Below are 24,244 nucleotides of genomic sequence, written 5' to 3'. Positions count from 1 at the left end.
CATTGCCATGTGCGTGCAGTGGCCTGTGCTGGGTTCCCAGTCCGCAAAGTGGTGAGTGCAAAAGGAAAGGAATTGCAGTCAATTCTCCACCAAGTTCATAACAATGACTGACTGGTTTCCTGATTCTGAGTGTCTTCTACCAAATCACTTCTCCAAATCCACTAAGACAGATTAATCAAAGAGCTCAAATATAAATGCAACAGTTATGATGCAAAAATAAGGGCTGGCAAAAGCCAAAGTGATCAGGGGGAGGTGGGAATGATTGTAAAGGTACAAGCTTTAAAATGAAAGCTCTTGGAGAAAATCTTGATTTTAAAATGTTTCCTTTCTGTAAGCAGGAATTACACTGTACCTGGGCACATGGCTTATAAGGTTTCAAATACTAAAGAGAACTAAATATATTTTAAAATGTTATTTTCTATGGACTTAGCTGAAAAGTCTCCAAAGTCACTAGCCACGTTAACACACAGTTGCCACAATATAGGCAAGAGGAGTAAGTAACTTTCTTCTTTTGTCCGGATTGGCTGTGTTGCTCCCTGCTCTGGCTTTTCAGACTTGAAGACAGTTCAGGTCATCTACTAAGGCAGCATTCTCAACCTTCCTAACGCTGCAACGCTTTATACAATTCCTCATGTTGTGCTGACCCAACCACAACATTATTCTACTTCCTAACTGTACTTATGCTACTGATATGACTCATAACGTAAATGTGCTGTTTCAATGGTCTTAGGCAACCCCTGTGAAAGGGTTGTTTTACCCCCAAAAAGGGGTGACAACCCACAGGTTGAGAACCACTGCCTTTATTTAGGTGTATCCTTTATTTCTTTGGCATATACGACTGGCACACATTCCTACCTCTACCAAACAGCCACAGAGGAGACAAAATACCTTTATGTGTTGGGGTTGAGAAATCAGAAATCTACAAAAACTCAATTCATTTTTTTAAATACTTTATATGGTAAAAATACAGCAAAAATATTTTTTGTTCAAAGACCAAAATATATACTGCTCTGGTCACGGTTCTAAGGGTGGTTTACGTATTCTCTGGCTCCTCACTTGTGCAGTGTAGTGTAGGTTGGCTTCAACACCGGCTTCTCCAGCTTCAGTCATTTACCAAAGCTAGAATCATACTGTGAAAAAAGAACCTGGAATTAGTAATGTTTCCTTAGGACTCCCCAAGAATCTGGTCCATTTGGACCCGCATGCCCTGATTCATCAAGAAATACTCACTGCAGTCACTTAAAACCTAACAGAAAAATTACTCAGATGAAAGCCTCTGATGTACTCACTAAAACAATAAACAAATGGAGATGAGGGGCAGAGCAAAATCTAAAGCTAATTTGGTGCTGTCATGAAAAAAATAAATAGGGAATGGAGAGATGGCCTAGCAGCAAAAAGCACTTACTGCTCTTGCAGAGGACCTAGGTCAGATTGCTTATAAAAACTACTTATAACTCCAGCTCCAGGGCATTCAGTGCCTCTGGCCTCCAAGGGCACATGCACTCACAAGCACATATCCACATGAATGAGTGAGCACACATGCTCATATACACATATACACACAAAATAAAAATAAACTCTTTAAAAATATGGCCAGGCACATGACTTTAACCCCAGCACTAAGTAGGCAGGGCCAGATGGATCTCTGTACATTTAAAGCCTGCCTGGGCGGTTGGGGGTTTAGCTTAGTGGTAGAGTGCTTGCCTAGCAAGTGCAAGGCCCTGAGTTCGGCCCTCAGCTCTGGGGAAAAGAAAAAAGAAAAAAAATAAGGCCTGCCTGGTCTACACAGAGAGACTCTGTATAAAATAAACAAATAAATCTTAAAATAAATAATAGCTATACCCAGGCCAAACAAACAACCCCCCAACACACAAAAACAACAATAAACCCTATTAATTCCCTATCCAGGTCTCTGCCTTATGCAGAATCCTACCATTTTGCTTATTAATCCAGTAATTCCTACTCATGATCAGCCTCTGAAGCACTTCTTTGGGTAGATGACCATTAGCCCAGTGCAATTGTGAGGTCTCCTTCCACAGCCTATCATGTTCCTGGCTTGCAAACTGGTCTTGGTCTGTGAGCTGTGAGGACAGCAAGACCCAAGCACCTCCTCCTTCATTCTATGTACTACCCCAGACTGCAACTTCCAAGCTGAACACTTCCATTGTTCTATGCTCCAACTCATCACTTGAGGTGACATCAAGACAGGAAATAATCAAGAAATCACCTCAGTTAAACAATGAAATATAGAGAGAGAGAGGTTGGAGAGATGGCTCAGTTGTTGTGGATGTAAACACGTTTTTGTTTTGATCCCAGGTTTAGGATATGGGACTGATTCAGATTGTCCACAGCAGCAAAGTATTTGCCTCATGTGGGCTCTGAGAGGGGCTTTTTCCCTGCTAAAGATAGTTTAATTCTAAGGATTCTGAGAAGAAATAAAGGCTAGTGTGCAAAGGGTGTTGGGGTGCATGGGGACTAAGAGAAAGAAGAAGGCTGCTGGTGTCCATTCCTGCTGCTCCTGGCTGCTGTTTGATGCAGCTGGATGAGAAGAAGGTGGAGGAACACAATGACCCTAACCAGCAGGAAGTAGCTGAAGAGAACTCTGGCTCCTGTCTCCACTAACCTTCTTTCTCTCCTACCTGGTATTGGGGTGTTAGGAGGGACTGGGGTGGAGAAAGGAGGAAGAGGATTAAGAAACCAATACTCAGGATTAAGTAACTCAGTACTCAGTGGTTAAGGGCACTGTCTTCCAGAGCACTTGGGTTCAATTCCCAGCACCCACATGACAGCTCACAACTGTCTGTAACTCCAGCTCCAGGGGACCCAACACCCTTCCACAGACACACAAACAGGCAAAACTTCAGTGCATATAAAAAACAAAAATTATTTAAAAATATATGGAATATAGCTGGGCTTGGTGGCACATGCCTGTAATCCCAGCACTCTGGGAGGCAGACGCAGGCGATCTCTGTGAATTTGAATCTAGCCTAGTCCACAAAGAGAGTACAAGACAGCCAAAGATACATAGAGAAACCCTGTATTGAAAAAAAAAAAAAAGGAAGGAGGGAAGGAAGGGAAAGAGAAAGAAAGAAAGGAAGGAAGGAAGGAAGGAAGGAAGGAAGGAAGGAAGGAAGGAAGGAAAGAAAGAAAGAAAGAAAGAAAGAAAGAAAGAAAGAAAGAAAGAAAGAAAGAAAGAAAGAAATATAGCCAGGCATGGTGGCACACACTTTAATCCCAGCACTCCGGAGGCTGAGGCAGGCAGGTCTCTATGAGTTCGAGGCCAGCCTGAGAGTGAGTTACAGGATAGGGATAGCCAGGACTACAAAAATAACTATAATCCTTTCCTTTGATGTGCAGGGATTAACCTTGTTCTTGATCAACCTTGATTAACAGACCACAATGACTACAATGCTCAGAAATAACCTCAGTGTCACTCAGTTACTAACAGAATAAACAGGCATATTAAGCATACTCAATGTAGATTAAAGGTGGCCACTGATATCTTAGATGTTTGAGTTACCACAGATGATAAACTTCACTTTACAGGCATTTAATTCATGCTTCCACCTCATTAGGTAGGTATGAGTAATAACCATTTTCAGAAGAAAATCTGAGGCACACAGATCCATTTGGCAAGCCTGTAAGCCAAAGGCATGGGCTCTACCATTCTCTAAACATGGGAACATTATGCCTTCTATGTGAAAGGTACTATAGCAGGTGTGAGAGAATCATATAAAATAGCTGAAATAAAAGCTGGTAATTTGATAATAACTTTTTAAACAAAAGCATCCATCCCAACCCTCTCAACTATGGATGACATTCAGGGGTAAGGTAACAACAATATTGCCAAAAATGACAAGCTGACAAAGGAAAAGATAGAAAAGGGGAGGCTATGCCCCACAGGGGCACAACAGCCCAGAAAAAAGTTACACAGGCTGCCCTTTACTAAGTTGTAAAGAACCATAATTTAAACCTACCCCTAAATCACTACTCCCACATTTTTGTTTTCTTGTTTTTAAGGTAGGTTCTTGCTGTATCTTGGAAAACATGGAACTTACTAAGTAGTCCTGGATGGCCTTGATTTTGTGATCCTCCTGCCTCAGCCCCTCAAGTGCTGGGTTTACAGATATACACCACTATTCCTGGCCAAAATAATGGTTTTTAAAAACCAGTATCTTGGGGCTGGAGGCATGGCTCAGTGCCTGGGTGTACTTCTTGCTCTTAAAGAGAACCCAGTTTCAGGGCCCAGCAGTTCATGACTGTAACTCAAGTTCTAGGGGACCTGAAGCCTTCTTCTGGGCTCCAGAAGCACCAGGCACAAATGTGGGTACACAAGCACAAACACCATACCCAAAAATACAAAACTGAAAACCAAAACCAAACCGTTATCTTTCCACGGGTTCACACCTATAATCCCAGCACTAGGGAGACATAGGTAAGAGGACTGCTACAAGTCCCAGGCCTGACTGGACAATATAGCAAGATCTGGTCTAAACAAAACAAAACAAACAAAAAACCCACGCAAACAAACAAACAAACAAAGTACTTTTAAAAAACCAGTTTTACTCATGAGTCTGTCTGCATTTATGTCTGTGCACCCTGTGCCTGCCTGGTGCCCACAGAGGTGAGAAGAGAGCTGGTCTGGACTCAGTATGTAGACCAACTCAGAGACCAACTCAAAGTAGGCCTTTGCCTCCTGACAGCTGAGATTAAAAGCATGTACCACTATGCCTGGCAGAACAAAAGTTTCTAATCATTATGGGGGGGAAAAAAAAAAAAAAAAAATATATATATATATATATAATATAACATATTGCATATTATATATTTGTATATATTATATTACATGTTATATTAGATGTCTTATATTATAATATATAATAATATCATACATGATGTCTAATACATTATTAATATAGAATATAAATTAATAGATAATATAGTATATAAATATAATATAAATATATAAAATATAATATGTAAAACATTACATATATTTTTTCCTTTTTGGCTTTTTGAAACAAAATAGTGAAACCTCTCAGGTGGATTATGAATAGCAATGGTAGTTTTAAGAACATTAATAGTCTCAACAGCTAAGGAGTAACTTAGGTAGTATAGAAAACTCTACTAGAGGTTAGATAAAACACTAATTTAATGACATAAAAATATACCAGCCATAATAAATTCACATAATTCCTGAAGTTTTACAATGTTAACACAAAATTGTAGCATACAGTAATACCTCATGAACTAAAAGCAAGCAGGGCATCCAGTGTGCTGTGAAGAGGACTCTAAACTCACCTGTAGAGATACATGAAGAAACAGAGCAAATAGAAACCAAGCTTGATCATGGCTTCTTTCATGTGTGACTTTAGCTGTCCCCGATTGTGTATTTCTGTTGGATCAAACACTCCCATGTTACCGCTTGGCACCATAATGAACCTGATAAAAGACAGGCATTAGAAGGAAATCAGATCTCAGCATGAATACTGACAAAGTCTCAAGACAGTAATCAACCTGAAAATGTGAGCCAGCCATTGCATCCTCAAATTCAGACAACACCAAGCAGCAGGATGACGTCTACCATCTGGTTTCCCTTTGGAAGCTACTGCTGACTTTTCATTTAATTTTCTACCCATGGAAACAAATAGAGTGGTAATACCTACTAAATACTGAGAACCTTTTATACATCTTCTGTTTCTCTTTAGCTCTTTCTCATTAGATACAAGTTAAATGAGATTCCAAAACCAAACTAATGTTATAAAATTCTCAGAAACTTCTAAGGATTTTTTTGTGTATGTTTGTGTGTGTGTGTGTGTCCACGTGGAGGCCAAAGGCTGGCATCAGTGCTTTCTTCAATTGCTCTCCACCTTATACACCGAAGCAGGGTTTCTCACCTGAACCAAGAATTCCTTAATTCAGCTAATTTATGTAGCCAGCTTGCTCCAGGGATAACCTGCCTCCACCTAAGTCAGATTACAGGCCCAAGCCATCTTGGCCACCTAGGATTATGTGGGTGCCAGGTTCTGGACTCCAGTCATCATGCTTGTACTTTGCCCACTGAGTCACTTCCCTAGCCCCCTTTTTGTGAGACATGGTCCCACTCTGTCACTCAAGCTGGCCTCTAACTCACTACAGTCTAGTCTAGCTTTGAACTTGAGCATCATCCTTTCCCAGCTTCCCGAGTGCTGATATTCCAGGCCTGTATCACCTCACCTGGCTCTCAGTAACCTATTTATATGACCCGAGAAGGGAAACTACAAGATAATCAATGGCTACATGCCTGGGCTTCACCATCCAGATGGTGCCAGATTTGAAACATGCATGTCTGTCTGTATGTCCAGGCTCCCTGATTTCCTCACTCTCGCCACATACCATTTCTCAATGCCATTTCTGTGAAATGTGAAAGTGTCTCTGAGCTTCACAAGTTTTAAACTCTCTCTTATCTAACTACTGTACCTGAACAGAGGGTGTTTTTACTTGTATATCCAAATAATACCCCCAAACAGTCTCAAAAAGACTGACAATTCAAAATCTGTTACCTAAGTTCCTTGGTGATCCTTAAAACTTTCTCCCCCTCACCCCCCCCCCTAAACCCGCCCTTGAGACAGGGTTTCTCTGCATAGCCTTGGCTGTCCTGGGCTTGCTTTGCAGACCAAGCTGGCCTTGAAAACACAGATCCACCTGTCCCTACCTTCTGAGTGCTCAGATTAAAAGCGTGTGGCATTACACTCAACTAAAACTTTCTTCTCATCTGGCTCTTCCCCTCACCAGGGTTTCTCTGTGTAGCCTTGGCTGTCCTGGACTATGTAGACCAAGCTATCCTTGAACTCAAGAGATCCACCTGCCTCTGCCTCTCTGAGTACTGCCCCCACACCCAGTATCCTTCCCCAGCTCGTCTCTTATCTTTCACAGCTTGCCCACTGAAGTCCTGATATTTGTTCTTTCTACTACCCCTTGTAAGCTGACTCTTTTTCATTCCCACTAATACAACTCTGTTCCAAAAATATAATCTCTTCTCCATTCTCTGAACTGAATTCTTAATATACTGACCCTTCTCTATTAAACACATCCTGCTTATGACAAAATCTCTGCAAAGCATAATCTTGCTGTTTAAAAACATAAAATGTGGGCTGGAGATGTGACTCAGGGGAGCAGCTTTTCCCAAGCATGCACAAACCCCCGAGTTCAGCCTTTCATCCTAGATGGAAAAAAAAAAAAGCAATCAAGTACTGATACAAGCTGCAAATAAAACCTGCTGTGCTAAGAGGCCAGTCAAAAAAGACCACGCATGCACTTATCTTTAGGATGTCGTTCTGGAATTTCTGGACTCTGTAATGTAGAGGTCAAGTAGCTAGGCTGCGGCAGTAACTCAGTTAGCAGAGTGCTGCCTCCCAAGCACAAAGCACGGGGCTTGGCCCAGCACTGCACAGAGTGAGCACGCCGGTGTAGGCCTACTGCCTCAGTACTTAAGGGAGAGAAGTGAGAGAAATCCAAGGACCCCTCACCTACTGTGCTGGCTAGCTTTATACCAACTTGATTGTCTTAGGTAGGGTTGCCATTGTCTTACACTTCCGTATCATGGTTAATCAATGAAGGAAGTCAGGAAAGCAACTTGAGCCAAGCAGGAACCTGGAGGCAGGAGCTGCTACAGAGGCCATTGAGCACTGCTTACCCAGCTCCTCCTGGCTTGCTCAGCCTGCTTTCTTATAAAACCCAACCACCATTCCAGGGTTGTACCCGCCCAAATGAGCTGGGCCCTCCCCATCAATCACTAATTAAAATTACCTATAGGCTTGCCTGTCCACACAGCCTGATCTCATGAAGGTATTTTCTCAATTGAGGTTCCATCCTATCAGATGACTTTGACTTATGACAAATTGACATAAAACTAGATGGTACACTCATACAAGACAGAGTCATTCTGGAAGAAGGAACCTCAAGGAAAAAAATGATCCCATTTGACTGCCTGTGGTACGTTTTCTTGACTAATGATTGATGTGGGAGGGTGGTTCAGGGAGAACAAACCAGTGAACAGTACTCCTCCATGACCTATGCATCAATTCCTATCTCAGTAGTGGAAAAGCTGGTCAGTCTTTGTACTTTTCTATAGCACAATATACACTTGGCATAAAATTTTTTATGTTTTTTTTTTTTTCAGCTTTCTTATTGCTCTCTCATAAGAGTCCAACATCCTAATCTGAGCCTTATCCTGGGAACATAGATTCCTTGCAGCTGGTTAGGGCCCAGTCCTAGGAAGAGTTTGGTTTTTGAGACAGAATCTTGCTGTGTAGCCCAGGCTGGCTTTAATTTTTAAATTCTTCTGTTCCAGTTTCAATTTCCCAAGTCAATACAAATGTGTTCTGCCAGGCCTAGCTCCAATGCTTTACACTTTTCCATGCCCCCACCTTTTTTAAAGATTTATTTATTTATTATTTGTACAACATTCTGCCTGCATGTGTGCCTGCGCATTGGAGGAGGGCACCATATTTCACTATAGATGGTTGTGAGCCACCATGTGGTTGCTGGGAATTGAACTCCGGACCTTTGGAAGAACAGCCCGTGTTCTTAACCCCAGAGCCATCTCTCCAGCCACCCTTTTTTTCCCATTTTATTCTTTAATGTGTGTGTTCAAGCACAAGTATAGGTGTCAATGGATGAAGGAGAGGACACATGCTCTGTCATTAAGAAACATGAGGAGATCAGAGTAGCAAACATGAGGTCAAAGGACAACCTGCAGGAATGAGTTCTGCCTGACTATGTGGGTCTCAGCAGCCAAGGCCTCACCCAGAGAGCATCTCACTAGCACTCCTTAATCTGTTCCGTTCTGTTTCAGATGGGTCCTGCTGGGTCCCTCTGGTTGTCCTACAACTCTTTATGTAGACCAGGCTGGTTTCTAACTCACATATTTGCCTGCCTCTGCATCCCAAGTCCTGGGATTAAAGATGTTTGTCACCACACACGAGTCATTGTTATAACATCATACTTAATCATCAGCCAATAATTCTAAGGAATTCTTTTTATGTTCGGTTCCCAACACCACATGGTAGCTCCAAACAATCTGTAGCTCTAGTTCCAGGGGATTGAACGCATATATGCACACATAAGTAAATAAATATTATTCTATAATTCTTCACTAGATAATAAACTATCACAGCTTGACTATGAATGTTTCCCTGGGCTATTTGTAAACAAATTTTCTGTGATGATGACGACGATGATTTGGTTTTAATTTTTTTAGAAAACAGGGCTTCTTTGGGTAACCCTGGATATTCTGAAACTTGGTCTGTATGCTACCCTTGAACTCAGATATCAGCCTGCCTAGGCCTCCTGAGCACTAGGATTAAAGGCTCTCCCATCCCACCCCCATACCTGCCCAGCTAGGGATGGTTAACTTTGATTCTCAATGTAGATGATAAAGAAAGGCCACATTAGTAAAGCACACCTCTGGGTGTGTCTGTGAAGTTTCCCAGAGCAATTAGATCATGAGAACTGTGACTCAATCAATGGATTAATCCTTCCATGGATTCAAAATATGATGCTATTATTGGAAAGTGGTGAAAGGCAGCAGGTGGGGCCTAAATAGAAATATGTCACTGAGTACATGTGCTAGGGGCTGTATCTTGCCCTAGTTCTATTCTCCTTCTTCTCTGCTTCCAGCTGCCATGGAGTGAAGAAGCACCTCCTGGCCAAGCAACCATGAACTGAACGTTCTGACATGCTCAGCTAAAATAATTCTTCCTTCTTTTAAGTTGTTTCTCATTTTGATCATAGCAATGAGAAAAGTGACTAACATACTTTCTAAATTAAAAAAACAATCTAATTCTTATTTGTCTATACATGCACTTGTCTGTCTGTGCAGAATATAGGATGCTGTGCAGGGATTCAGGATGAGAGCTGGATCTAAACTCCCACTCATTACTGTGCAGGAAGTGCTCCTGACCACTGAACCATCTAGCTCCCTATGTCCTAATTTTTTTAACTAAATTTTTATTTTTTATATTAATTACAGTTTATTCACTTTGTATCCCAGCTGCAGCTCCCTTCCTCCTCCCCTCCCAATCCCACTCTTCATCCCTCATCAACTCCTATGCCCCTAATTTTTGTTAAATAAAAAACTTAGTGTTATTTAATCTGCACTGCAAAAACAAAAAGCTCAAAATAAACAAAACAAATCCCAAACCCAAATACCTACTTTGCAGGCAGTAAAAATGCAATTTTCTTTGACGTATTTCCAGTGTTACAGATACAAATAAAGGCCTTATTGTCTCAAGCCTTTGACTATCCTCAAAAGAAAATGATATTCAGGGCATGAAGACATTTCACAAGTCTTTAGGCATCACAAGTAAACATTAGCTAACTCTTATGCACATGAGTTTTGTGCTTTCTCCAAGACTGAGTGGCCAATGATACCCTTGGGGAAGGAGACCCACAAACTACTATCTGACCGATATGCCAAAGTGAACAATAATTTATTCTGATTTCATAAAATATTTTGTTGTTCTTTATTTTAATCACTGGGACATTTTGGGGGGACAACCTGCTGTTAATTGTTTTCTTTTATCTAGGGTTTCATGTAGCTTAGGATGTCCTCAAATTCACTACATGGCCAAGGACTTAAACTCCTGATCTTCCATCCTAACTCCACCTCTCAAACACTGGGATTACCACCAAGTGCTGGGATTATAAACATTTTCCACCATGTCCAGATGTTAATGTTTTTAAGAACTACTTACTGTATAAAATAGTAGTTACACGCTTACCTATATATATTCCAAGTGGCGACAGGTAAGTTGAGAAGAAACAGGAACCAGTGCAACGAAATAAGCATTAACACAGTGACAATGGTGTGGCCAATCAGCTCTGGTATTACCCACTGCAAGCCAAAAACAAAGCATTACACCTCTGTGATCCATCTTTCCTGGCTGAACATGACACTTAAGCCAAATCAATAAATATACAGAGTTTTTATTTTTAGACTCAGAAACCCCAGGCACAACTATAACTTCTTACCCTACGCAAGTACATCAGGTAACAGCTCAAAATTAAAGCAATTAAATTTCAGTTCTATCTTACCCTAAGTAAACGCTTAGACTCTTTCACTAAGCAGGTCTGAATTACTAGGGTAAAAGCAGAATATTACTTACTTTCTATTCAGTTTCTATGCCAGTATGCTAAAGCCTCCTGCTCTAAATTAGCATGGCTCATATCCATAGCAATGTCTTTTCAGTTAGTCTGTCAATCTTAAAAAAACAATCCCCCCCCCCCCCAAAAAAAATTTCCCCATCTCCAGAATCCTGAGGAAGCAAACGCTGTGCAGAAAGATAAAATTAAAATAAATGGCCAGGTGTAATAAGTGCCAGCAATCCCAGCACTACAAAGGCAAGGGTATCACTGCAAGTTCAAAACCAGCCAGGACTACCTAGTGAAACTCTGCCTCAAAACAACAAAACAAGAATAGAAATTCTAGCAGGGCCTGGTGGTGCACACCTTTAATCCTAGCACTTGGAACCAGAGGCAGGCAGAGCTTTATGAGTTCGAGGCCAGCCTGGTCTATAAAATGAATCCAGGACAGCTAGGGCCATTACACAAAGAAACCCTGTCTCAACTCCCCCCCCCACACACACACACACACAAAAAAAAACAACAACAACAAAGAACAGAAATTTCAAAATAGGGGACTGGAGAGATGGTTCAGTGGTTGAGGGCACTTGCTGTTCACAGAGGACCTGAGTTTGCTTCCCAGCATTCTATGGGGTGGTCCATAACTGTCTGTAACTCTTGAGGCCTCTTCTGGCCTCCTCAGGCATCTTCACTATGTGGTATCAACTCACAAACACATAAATAAAACATAAAAATAAATATTTTTTAAAAGATTAAAAAGTAGGACTGGAGAGTGGTTCAGTGATTAAGAGTGTGCACGGTTCTGGCAGAGGACCCAACTTCAGTTCCCAGTACACACATCAGGTAAGTAAAATCTTCTATAATTCAAACTGCAGTGGAAACTGACATCCCCAGCCTCAGCAGGCACCTGTACTCACTTGCACATACAGACATACGCATGAACTTAACTAAAAGTAAAACAAAAGGGTATTAACTTGAGTAGCAATGGACAGTAGAAGATTACTAAGCAATTTCTTTCAAAGTCAGAAAGAAAACATAGTTGTCAGGCTATAATTCTGTACTCAGATAGAATCAAGGATACAGGTAAGATATGTTCAAGCATAGATATTTCCAAACTCTAATTCCTGCATGTTGCGATGTCCACCAAGAAGTTATTCCACCAAAATGAAGTAGCAGCAAAGAAGGAAGACACAAGACTCAAGAATCAGGGGATGCACTACAGAATGAGAACTATGAAACATGTTCAGAACAGCCAACCAGAAGACAGCATGAGGATGTGGGTCTGAGAAAGAAATTGGCCATGGAGGAAAAAAAAAAGACACATCCTTACAACCTTTTGCTAATTCATTTTCAGGAGAGACAGTGGAAAGGGTCTTACTATGAAGCCCAGGCTGGCCTCAAAGTCATGGCAAAACTCTTGCCTCAGCCTCCTAAATACTGGGATGACAGGCACTCACTACCATGTCCAGCACTTTACCATGTAGAAAACAGTACTGAAGGGCTTATGGTAAAAGGTAAACAGAAAACTAAGGGAATAAAAGAAATATTTGATATCCGCCCCTTTTCTTTCTCTTTTCTTCCTTTCTCTCTCTCTCTCTCTCTCTCTCTCTCTCTCTCTCTCATCTGTTTTCAAGACAGGGTTTCTCTATGTAGCCCTGGCTGTCCTGGAACTGTCTCTGTAGACATGGCTGGCCTCAAACACTGAGATCCTGTCTCTGCCTCCTCAGCACTAGAATTAAAGGCCTGGAATTAAATCACTACTGCCTGGCTGAAATAGTGACAGTTATTAACACAAGGAAAGTAATGATACAGGGGTCGGGGAAGAAAGGGTTCAAGGGAAATGTTACTACTGTCTACTCTGAGAATCAGCAATGAAGACTTACATTTTTGTAAGAGTAGATTGTAATGACACAAATACTAGAACATCAACTTACTCTGAAAAGAAAAAAAGAAACTACCACAAGCTGGGTATGGCAAGATGAGGAAGCAGGTGTTTTCAGTGAGGGAATACCTAACAACCAACTCCTCTGAACCTCTTGCTTTTTTGTTGTTCTTTTTTTTCCCCCAATAGACTGAAGATGTGATGTCACATGGGAACTGTTTTTCAAGTCATGCAAAAAGTGCCCCTCAATATATTTTTACATAAACTTTTATCCAGAAAGCTTCTTTGTCTGCTCCTCTCATAAACTGAGCCAGGGACAAATGGTTTCCTGTATCTGTATTACACTACCCAAATTAGAGGATTTATGTCAATATAAAGTTCTTATTATACTAAATACAAAATGGCCTTAAAACAAATTAACAAGGCCACTTTTTTCCACAAACCACACAAGGAACGTCTTCTTTCATTCAACAAAAAACAGTCTGAAAATTTTTCCATGAGTGGGAGGTGGCAGTATGGGCACCGAAAACAAGAACAATAAGCCTCATGCAGACAAGACCAGGAACATGCACAGTGAAGAAACAAAATTTAAAGTCATATCTAGCACAACTTCATGATCTAAAATGCTGTAAAACATAGCAGTTCAATCTACAGCATTATAATGAATACACAAAATAAAAAATGCAAATGTTGATTATCTATAGTAAAACTTAATAAGAATTGGCTGCATTGAGCCAAAAATGAGCAAAGAAATGTCTTACCTTGTTTAATTTTGAGCAACATGATCTAGCGTTAATGTAATCACATTCTAAATCAGACAATGTAATGATCTGGTGAACAAGATAAGGAATTATATACATAAAACTTCAGTGTGCACATGCATGTGTCAGATGGTGATGCTGCCCAGCTCCTTCTATTTCTCTCCACCTTATTTTCTGAGACAGGGCCTCTAACTAAACCTGACACTTGCTGTTTGACTAGTCTGGCTGGCCAACAAGCCCCGGAATCCTTCTGTCCACTCTCTGCCCAGTGCTAGGGATCAGAACCAAATCCTCACACTTGTCAAGCAGACACTTTACCCCAGTGAGCCCCTCAAGCCTCAGCTATTATCCTTCCTGTTTAACAACAAAGTATTATTTATGTTTCAAAAAACAATTCCAGCACTAAGGAGATGAGTGGATTAGAAGTTCAAGGCCCTCCTGAGCTACATAGTAAATTTTAAATTTCAAGGCTAGGACAGAATATATGAAACACTGTCTCAAAAAGAAAAAGGTAAAATTTAGTAAAAATGTAAAATGTTCTCACCCAAGTATCTCCTATCTCACCACCTTCCCCACAAATTTATAATTAGTTAATGCCAACACCACAATTAACAGTATAATTCAAATTAAGAATTGGTTTATCTTCCTATTTTCAATCTACTCTGCAGAACCTTCTTCCTAATAAACTACTGTATTTGAGCTTTTAAACTGACTGAATTGTATGTACTTATCATATATAACATGTTTTGAACAATATATACATTGTAAACCTCTGCACAGATGTAGCTCATGGCAGCTCAGTGTCCAAGTGGGTCCCTAATAAGGGGAACAGGGACTGTCTCTGACATGAACTCAGTGGCTGGCTCTTTGATCACCTCCCCCTGACAGGGGAGCAGCCTTACCAGGCCAGAAGAAGAAAATGCAGCCAGTCCTGACAAGACCTGATAGGCTCGGGTCAGAGGGAAGGGGAGGAGGACCTCCCCTATCAGTGGACTTGGGAAGGGGTATGGGAGAAGATGAGAAAGGGAGTGTGGGATTGGGAGGGGATGAGGGAGGGGCAACAGCTGGGATACAAAGTGAATAAACTATAATATATAAAAAAATTATATATTATACACACACACACACACACACATTGTAGAATGATAAAACCTAGCCAAGCAAGATGCACTACCTCACATGGTTACCTTCTGGTAAAAACAGGCTACCCTAACGGTCTTAGCATTTTTCACAAATGGAATACATTGGTACTGTAGTCACAGATGAATGCATTTCCCCTACTCTCTTGGTAAAGCTCCTTATCTATTCTCTGGAGGTACTCTACCACTGAGCCACACTCCAGATCAACAAAGAATCACTTGAATTTGTTTCTAACAGAAATTGTGTATCTTTTACCTAAAGCCACTTTAGCTCAAAAGTTTGCAGTGATTCACTACTGCTTGCAGGATAAAACAAACAAACAAACAACAACAACAAAAATCCTCCTTGATTTAATTCTTCCTTCCCAACCTGATCTCTTGCTACAGTCTAAAGCAACCATGTACTTCTGATGATCTCTAACCATCACCCAGAAATGAACATGCCTGCCCCTGCATCTTGCTCTTGCCAGGAACTGCAAATGTCTCCTTTTCCCCTTCAGGTTTCTTCACTACTCAAATTCCAAACACTGCTAAGTCTACATAAAGTCTATTCTGACCACTTTCGTAGTAATAAAGCTATTACTCCAACTATCCTACAACACAGTAATATGCTAAATATTCACCAAAATGCACGCTGAATTTTGTTTAACCAATATTAAACATTCCAGTTAACATGTACATATAGACATGATCTGGTATAGACCAAGACTGTTTTAATGATCAAATCTAGTTTTCCAAACCATAATAATAGTAATAGTAATAATAATAATAATAATAATAATAATAATAATAATAATAATAAACTGTTGCATTTCTGTCAAACAGCTCTGGTGCCTTATATCACAAGCTAAACACAGGTCATCAGGACTTAAGCAAGAGCTGTTGCCCTTTCAGTCAGTTCCTCAAAGCTAATAGAACATAGGGCTCTTTTCATTTGAAATCATTAAAGCAAGAACTGCTGTTAGATAATTCCAACAGGGCAGGCACTGCTGGGTGTTTAACCCAAGTTCTCAGGGTGTGTATCTAGGAAATAAACATTTACATTCCTAAAGAAAATCGAAGCAGGCAAGATACAGTGCTGGGCAAAGATTCCTAATTCCAAATTTTGTATTTTCCTATTTCAAAAAGAAAAACCCCAAACAAACCGTCAGTTCACAACAAAGTGGAGAATGCACTCTGTGCAGCTATCCCAAAGTTGCACAGTGCCAAACAAAGTCAAATTCTATCAGAAAAGAGGATGTGATTCTGAAGGAAAGGGTCAACATTCGAAGGTCCTAATGCACTTCTCTAGTCATATTTAATTACTTAAAACTGGACTGTGCGTTACAACACAGACTATGGACTGTGCTACAACAAAGACTATGACAAACGACGGGAAGCGCTGTAGCCACACAACTACTACAGTGCTCAACACCATTTATTGGTCTGGAAGAAAACTGTCTGAAGCCTGTAACAGAAACAATTGTACAGAAAATACTGAATTTTAAGACAGACAAGATTTTTAAAGTTTAGAAACTGGCCTCTAAGTCACATGCACTTATTGAATTTGCAGATCTTCCACCTCCGAAGGCAAAAACACCTTGCGGATGCTTCTGCAGTAACTCCTTTCAAAAACTCTCTAAAGAATTTGCACGTGCAGGAAGCGCATCGCCGGTTCTCGGAATGAGTCATCTCCTGGGTGTGGAGAGTCCCCAGAAGCGCAGACACCCGCGAGGACAAAGGGGCAAGGGTGCTGCCGGGGACCAGGGAAGGCAGCAAAGCCAACCTCTCGGGACCGCTTCGCTCTCCCGCAGGCCCAGGCGGAGAGGAGGCAGAGGGAAGCCGGCTCAGGCTGGCCAGAGGCGCAGCGCGGCTCCTCCGCTCGCGACCCGGGCCCGCGACGCCGACCCCTCACCCCACACCTGCCAGCGCCTGCCAGGCCCACCCACCCTCCACCCATTGCCCCGGCGGCGGGCCTGGGAAAGAGCGGCGGCCGCGGCCCCTCTCAAGCAAGGATACGAAGTAGACGGAGAGGAAAATGAGCGCGCAACAGTCGAGGAGAGAGAAGAGGAACACCACCGACTCCATCCTCCGCCGCCGCTCCACCCATCAAACCAGCTCCGGGCCGCGCCGCCGGGACAGGCGGCATGCCGGGAGTTGTGGTCCAGGAGAGCCACCGGTCCGACGCGATGCATGATGGGAAATGCAGTTCGCTAATCCCCAGAGAGCATGGTTAGCCGCGGGCCTCACCCTCACTGAATATTGACTATAAGGAATTAACGTGTATGAAATTTTCTGTTTTTTCTTTTTCTTTCTATCCATCCTTCCTTGTTTACCACTGTTGATTTGGGAGTGGAGGGAATATGTTCTGTGTGTGTTAGGATCTCACTTTGTAGCCCAGGCTGGCCCCCAATTTATGTCTCCCCAGGGTTGGGATTACAGTCTCCACACGTGGCTGCTTCAGTGTCTGCTCTCTACACACTTGCATTCTATAGCTTTTCTTCTCAAATACAAACCCCAGCCATACATACCACTCTTGGCTTCAAGACTGAGCCCTGCCCTAAAGTTCCTAACCAATTTCTCCAGAGCTTGCCTAGTCTCGATGACGACAAGCGTTCTGAATTTTAAGATTTTTACAGAATCCGATGTTGACTCAAACGTTCATTCTTTTAGCAAACAGTTCTTCCTACGCCTCTACTGTATTCCAGGAGATGTACACTTCAAGCGCAGAAATGAACACACTAATGCTTTGGTGGTAATAAGCCTTTGGAAGCCAGTTAAACAGTGACCCATTCACCCATTTATTTAGCCTGTATTCTCCGAGCAGCTGTTGTATGCGAGGCTCTGTTCTAGGCCCTAGAGAAACAAGTGAACAGAGTACGAACAAGCCTCTACCTTGCATAAGAAGTGTGTGTTGTTGTTTTTTTTGGGGGGGAGGGGTGTTAGGCCCAACAAGAGCCTAAATATAAGAAGGTATGAAGAAAACTCAGGAAACTAATCATCCATCGTTGCAAAAATGAAAGAGGTTCCTCTTGACCATTGCACAATGGGGTCACCCCTGCTGGTCAGCTAGGAGTGGCACCGGGAGACAAAGACCTTAGGTTTTTAAAAGACACAAGGCAGGAATCTCCTGGGGTTGCCTTCTTGGCGATTTAGGATTGGATGAGGTGTTTAACTTTTAAAATAATTGTTTAGTTCTGGTCACCCGTAGGTCCAGTCAGCCCTGTCGTAAATATCTGATCTTCAAGTCAGTTTGGAATTTCCTGCCATCCACAGTTAAATGTGGGAGGGTGAGACTCATCCCATGTCTGTTCTGAGGAGTGGGGGTTACAGGCTTTGAATCAAAGGTCAGGAGAAGGATTGGGGCCATTTGGCCCAGTTTCCAAACAAAGCCCATCTCACCGGCGCCAGCCGTTGATTTTCTCACCATTTAGTAGAGATCTCTGCTTGTTCTCTTCCTTATCTCTGCCCTCACAGATGGCTAATGTCAGGAACTTTTTACATTCCTTGGCTCTCTGGAGAAGCACTAAGAGGTTTTAATTAACATGGGCCTAAAACTTGCAAATATAAGTTATAAGGCAATTAAAAGAAACATAGGTTACAAAGGGGTAGCAAAATAAACCTTATCAAGTAAAAGCAGTTCTACTTTGGACAGTGTGAACACCAGCAGAGACCAGGCTGAGGAACTGGCACAGCAATGAAAACAATAGTGTGGTAAGATTTGCAAGGGACCAAATAGGCTCAGGACAGTAGAAGCTTGATGTGTTTAGGAAGTAGGAAAAAAAAAATCGAAGTTTTAAGAAGTCAAAGCCATTCAGGTCAAGGTCACATGGGCCTTGGAAACTTTTGGCGATAAACAAATGACTCTTTTGAAATTGTTTACATTTATTTAGTTAGTTTATATATAGATAGGTGGGTGCATATGTGGAGGTCAGAGACAAACATTTATTTAGTTAGTTTATATATAGATAGGTGGGTGCATATGTGGAGGTCAGAGACAACCTGTAGGAGTTACCACATAGGTTCTGGGGACTGGACTCATACTGTCAGGCTTAGCAGCATGCCCCTTTACTTTCTGAGCCATCTTCCCAGCCTATTTAACTTTTTAAAAATAATTTGTGTTTTATATACAGTGGGGTTTTGCCTGCATGTATGTCTGTGTGAGGGTGTCGGGTCCCCTGGAACAGGTGTGAGCCGACATGTGGGTGCTGGGAGTTGAACCTGGCTCCCCCTGGAAGAGCAGTCAGCACTCCTTAACTGCCTAGCGCTCTCTCCAGCCCTGCCTATCTAACTTTTATTCTGAGAAACCACCAGAGAGTTTTAAGGAGGAAAGTACTCTGATCAGCTTTACATGGAAAAATACATTTTTGTAGCTGTTTGGAGCATTAACTGTGTGAAAGGAGAACAAGTTTATCAGTAAGAAGGTCACTGAAGAGAGAAGCTAGATAAGAGAATTAGAGTGAAGGCAAAACCAAACTGGATTTGCCTGATAGCAGCGTAAACTCATAGATTCATTAAGGGGTCAAAGGTTAAAGCTCGAAGGACAGTTAAGATTTATGTAGCAGATTATTACTGTGCTCCACTGTACCTTGTACATGCCTCTATCACATTAACTGTCTGTGTGTGAGGCACTGTTCTAAAGTACAAACACTACAAACACAGGCAATCAAACCCTGGTCCTTCAGAAGAGCAGCAAGTGCTCTTAACTACTGAACCATCTCTCCACACCCCAGCTTTATGCTTTTAATCAAATATCTTCTGATGATCATTCATAACCATTTTATTAAGCACTAGCTGTTTACAGTGAAGGTACTAGGACTACAAAAACCAACAAAATATGGTGCCTTTTAGAATAATCTATGGAATGACTGGCTAAGTGTGCTTATTTGACTGCCTTTGACTTCTCAAAACATTTTTTTAAATAGATTTATTAATGTATTTACTTATTTCAGTGTGTGGCTGTTTTGCCTGCAAGTATTATTGGTACCAATGCCTGCAGTGCCTGCAGAGACCATAAAGAGGGCACTGTCCTAAGCCTGGGAGATACAAGTGAACAGACAGGGAATGCTGCATTACTTTTTTTAGACTATTTTTCTATTTTACGTTTCTTATGCTTCTTCCTTCTCCACCCCAATCCTTTCCGACATGCCAACACCAGGTAGGAGAAAAAGAAAGTGGGGAGAGGAGGCATAGTTGTCCTTAGCTGCTTCCTGCTGTTTAGGGTCGTCAGGTGCCTTGTGGCAAGTCCAATCCTCTCTTCAGAAGATCTCCAACTTCTTCTCGCCACACTACATCAACAGCAACCAGGAGCAGCAGCGGGGAAGCACCAGCACCATTCTTCAACACCCTCAACACTCTCTGGACTCTGCCAGGTATTCCATCTCTGAATCCTTAGAGTTAAACTATCTGCAGCTGGCAGAGAGCCCTTCTCAGTAGTTTGCTGCTGTGGACAATCTGAATCAGCCCCATATCCACACCTGGGATTAAGACAAAAACTTCTGCAACAAGGGAAGGTACCCAAGCCTGTACTGTTGTTTTAAAAATTAGAATCCCAGTCAGGCGTGGTAGCCCATGTCTGTAATCTCAACACTCTGGGAGACTGAGGCAGGCAGATCTCTGTTGTTGGTATTTTGGAACACAACCTGCTCCTGGGTTACCCAGCAACTTATGATGTCATCATGTGTTGCCGGCCAGGTGGCCACACCTGGAAGGTGTGGTTACTTTGCCCCTTAAAGGGCCAACCTCGACACTTGGTCTCCTCTCTCACACTCCTTCTCTCTTACACTCTCTCTGTCTCTCTCTCTGTCTCTCTCTCTGTCTCTCTCTCTCGGGGCGCCCCCCTTTCTCTTTCTTTCTCTCTCCCCACCATGCCCTGTTTCCCACTCCCTCCATACCCTCCTAATAAACTTCCTGCATAGAATATCGGTTGACTAGCATCATGCTTTTTTTTTAACAACTAACATCTGTGAGTTTGAGGCCAGACTTGTCTATAAAGTGAGTCTAGGACAACCAAGGAGGCTACACAGAAAAACCCTGTCTCAAATAAAACAAAAAAATAAAAATTAATAAAAAAATAATAAAATCCCAGTCGTTTGATTTTTTTACTCTCAATTTTACTCACCCTCACTGCGCCCCCTTATGATCCAAGCTCATCCAGGTTTCCTTCACTGCTTTCCCCTTATCCCAGGTCCCTGTTTGGGAGGGCCAAACTGCTGGACCTCACCAGCAGAGTCGAATAGTACCTGAGTGGGGAGTGAGGATTTAAAATAATTAAAACAAATCACACTACTCACAGGATAGCTTGAGAGGGTTGTCAATATGACTGAAGCAGCATGGGTTTATTCCAGAGTTCATTTTTGTATACATAAAACAAAGACAAGTCACATCAATTCAAAAAGAAAAGATTCATGGAAACATCCAATTACCTTTCAAAAACTATGTCCTTATAGCAGATAAAGTCCTATTCTAAAACTAATTCCCTAAAGCAGTTATGGTCCAAGGTCACACAGACAAGCATTAAGGAATTTAGCGAAATTTCCTCCTTTCTTTGTCAAGGTAAAGGCCAACATGAAAACATAACAATGCAGTTTAAAGAGCGGCTCTCCACAACTAATGAAAACTCAGGAACCAGATGCTGGGGTGAGAGAGCCAGAGAAAGTGCCCAGCTGACCCTCCTACTCAGCAGATATCCCAGAAGAAAAAAGCGCCTTCTCCACAGCCTTTTAAATATGCTTCAACTCAATGTCCCTCCTTTCTGTTTACTCCCTGTCAGCTGGTGTATTTCGTAACCTCTTGAACCATGGTTGACCTTATTTAGCTCTTGAATTAAGGGTGTGTGCTAGGGCTGGGCCACACCACAGTTGCTTGCTTACCGTAAACGGGAAGCTCTAGGATCAAAGACTGAGCCATACCACAATGAGAAACAGGTTTTTACAGTTCACAATGGGATCAAATATTCTTTTATTTCTTTTTTGTTTTATTTTATTTGTTTGTTCTTCGAGATAAGGTTTCTCTGTGTAGTTTTGGCTGTCCTGGACTTGCTTCATAGAGCAGGCTGGCCTCCAACTCATAAAGATCCTTCTGCCTCTGCCTGCCTGAACACTGGGATTACAGATGTGTGCCACCACACCTCGCTCCAGCTGTGTTTTCAAATGCTGACTTGAGTGCCGTGAGATGTGGTTGCCTCCCTGCCATTGCCATTGTTATGAATATTGAAAGTTGTGGATATAAACATGTTTTTGGTCCCAGGTGTGGGACTGACTCTGATGGTTCACAGCAGCAGACTATTTGCTTTGTGTGGGTTCTGAGAGGAGCTCCTTGCCGAGCTCCTTGCCATCTTCAGAGAGTTTAAATCTGGAGAGAGAATAAATGCCAGAGCCCACAGAGTGCAGAGGATCCGAGAAAGAACAAAGCTGCTGCTTCTGCTCCCCCCTTGCTGCTTGCTCTGGTTGCTGTTTTGAGACAAGAAGTTGGAGATCTCCTGAAATGAGGATTGGACTGGCTTCAAGGAGCCAGACAACCCTGACCATCAGGAAGCAGCTAAGAAAACTGCACCCTGTCTCCCACTAAACCTTTTCACTCCTACCTGGTGTTGGGGTGTTGAAAGGATTGGGGTGGAGTAAGGAGAAAAAGATAAAAGAGATGCAGGAAAAAGAAAAATATAAAAATTGTATTGATAAGAGTTAAGCCTTAGAAGAAAAATTAGAAAGACCTATATTTGAAAATGAGAAATATGCTCAGAGACAGAGCAATTAAGATAAGAGCCTACTGTACCACTGCTGTATAATGAAATTGAAGAAGGTCAGTCAAAAAGTTGTTTAGGAAACCAATCTTAGCTTATCTGGATACTATATGACAAATACTAGCAGACAATAGGTTATGAAGAATTTGGATGGCATCCTGTAGAAATGCTAGATTAAAAAATTAAAGAATATATTGTTTCCTATGGTATGCATTCACCATATGTGAAGCAGATCTTAAATTCTTGGGCAATTCAAAATAGAGTAATTTCCCCAACAGGAAAAATATGACAAAAGCAATATTAGAAGCTTGTTCTCAGTTACAGCAGTGATCCTGGTGGAAGGAAGAAGCTAAGGAGATATGTAGAAGTCCCTTTGTGTCTGTATGGAAGCATCACCTGTCAAGAAAAAGATAATGGTTTGTGGGCTGAGGCAGGAAATAAGGAGGTAGAAATTCCAGAGGGAGAGAGGAACTCTGGGATGTAGTCAGAGGTGGGGATTCGCTAGGATTCTGAAGAAGATACACTTATGAAACTGAGCAAAGGTAACTAGCCAGCCAAGTGGCATTACTAAGAATAGGATAAATGGGATATTAGTTATGAGCAAGTCAAGGAACATGCCTAGCTATATTAGCTTAGGCTTTTTTTTTTTTTTAATATACTTAAGCCTTGAGTCATTATTTCAAGAGCTGTGTTGTAGGAGGAAAACATGCATTTACAAATGGTGCCTGTTGTGGTAGACATATAATCCAAACTTACCTAAAAATCAAAGATTAAAACACAAGATTCAGAGCTGTGTGCAGTGATGCATGACTATATTTCCAGCACTCAGAGAGGCAGAGGAAGGCAGATCACTTTGAGTTCAAGGCCAGCCTGATCTACAAAGCAAGTCCAGGACAGCCAAGGCCACACAGAGAAACCCTTTTTCAAAACAAAAAAAACAAAAACAAAAAACAAAAGAAAAAAGAAAGATAAACAAAAACACAAGATTCAACATTAAACTAAGAGTTCCAGACATAGAAGTCAGACCAGAAAGCCAGGATATATTATATGAAAATTAATCTTTATTTTCACTTTTTGGTTTTTTGAGACAAAAACCAAAGGAGGGAATCAGATCCCATTACAGATGGTTGTGAGCCTCCATGCTGTGGTTGAGAATTGAACCCAGAAACTCCGGAAGAGCAGTCAGTCTTAACCCCTGAGCCATCTTTTTTTTCCTATTATTATTATTATTTACAGTTTATTCACTGAACCATCTCTTGAGCTCCTCTGTTTATTTTCCTTTTCTCTATCTTTCTTTCTTGAGTAGGGTAAAAAGGGTTGAAAGGAAAAAGGGAGAATATAGAAATGTAGTGATTAAAGGGAAGATTACTGTATCTACTCTTACAGTATAGATCATTAACAAGCCAAAAATTCTACATGGGTATCAATTTTTTTAAAATGATACAAAATTAAGGTTATTTCATTACAGCATACTATATATTATGTTTCAACTCAAGTATGAGGAATTGGACATATGCGATACATATAAAAATGTAATGTTTAGTTTCAGTCCTTTTGAAGGCTGCTGTTACTGAAAGACCCCAGCCTCACACTAAGTTAAACATAGCTAATGCCATTT

At 41.6% G+C, this 24,244-nt stretch overlaps 1 protein-coding gene across 1 annotated transcript; it reads right to left on the bottom strand.

The window, feature by feature from the left end:
• Positions 1-933: 933 nt before the first annotated feature.
• Cnih4 (cornichon family AMPA receptor auxiliary protein 4) lies at positions 934-17,015 on the bottom strand. Its single transcript, XM_055609318.1, has 5 exons — positions 16,905-17,015; positions 13,768-13,836; positions 10,764-10,876; positions 5,302-5,442; positions 934-1,130 (listed from the first exon to the last, which is right to left on the bottom strand). The coding sequence occupies exons 1-5, from the start codon at positions 16,971-16,973 to the stop codon at positions 1,103-1,105; spliced, it is 420 nt and encodes a 139-aa protein (XP_055465293.1). The 5' UTR covers positions 16,974-17,015; the 3' UTR covers positions 934-1,102.
• Positions 17,016-24,244: the final 7,229 nt, after the last annotated feature.

Source organism: Psammomys obesus, unplaced genomic scaffold (genome assembly GCF_907164565.1).
Source record: "Psammomys obesus unplaced genomic scaffold, mPsaObe1.curated_primary_1811, whole genome shotgun sequence".
In the NCBI taxonomy this organism is placed as follows: domain Eukaryota; kingdom Metazoa; phylum Chordata; class Mammalia; order Rodentia; family Muridae; genus Psammomys; species Psammomys obesus.
Note: the sequence above shows the minus strand (reverse complement) of the source record. Positions and strands in the feature narration are given on the sequence as shown.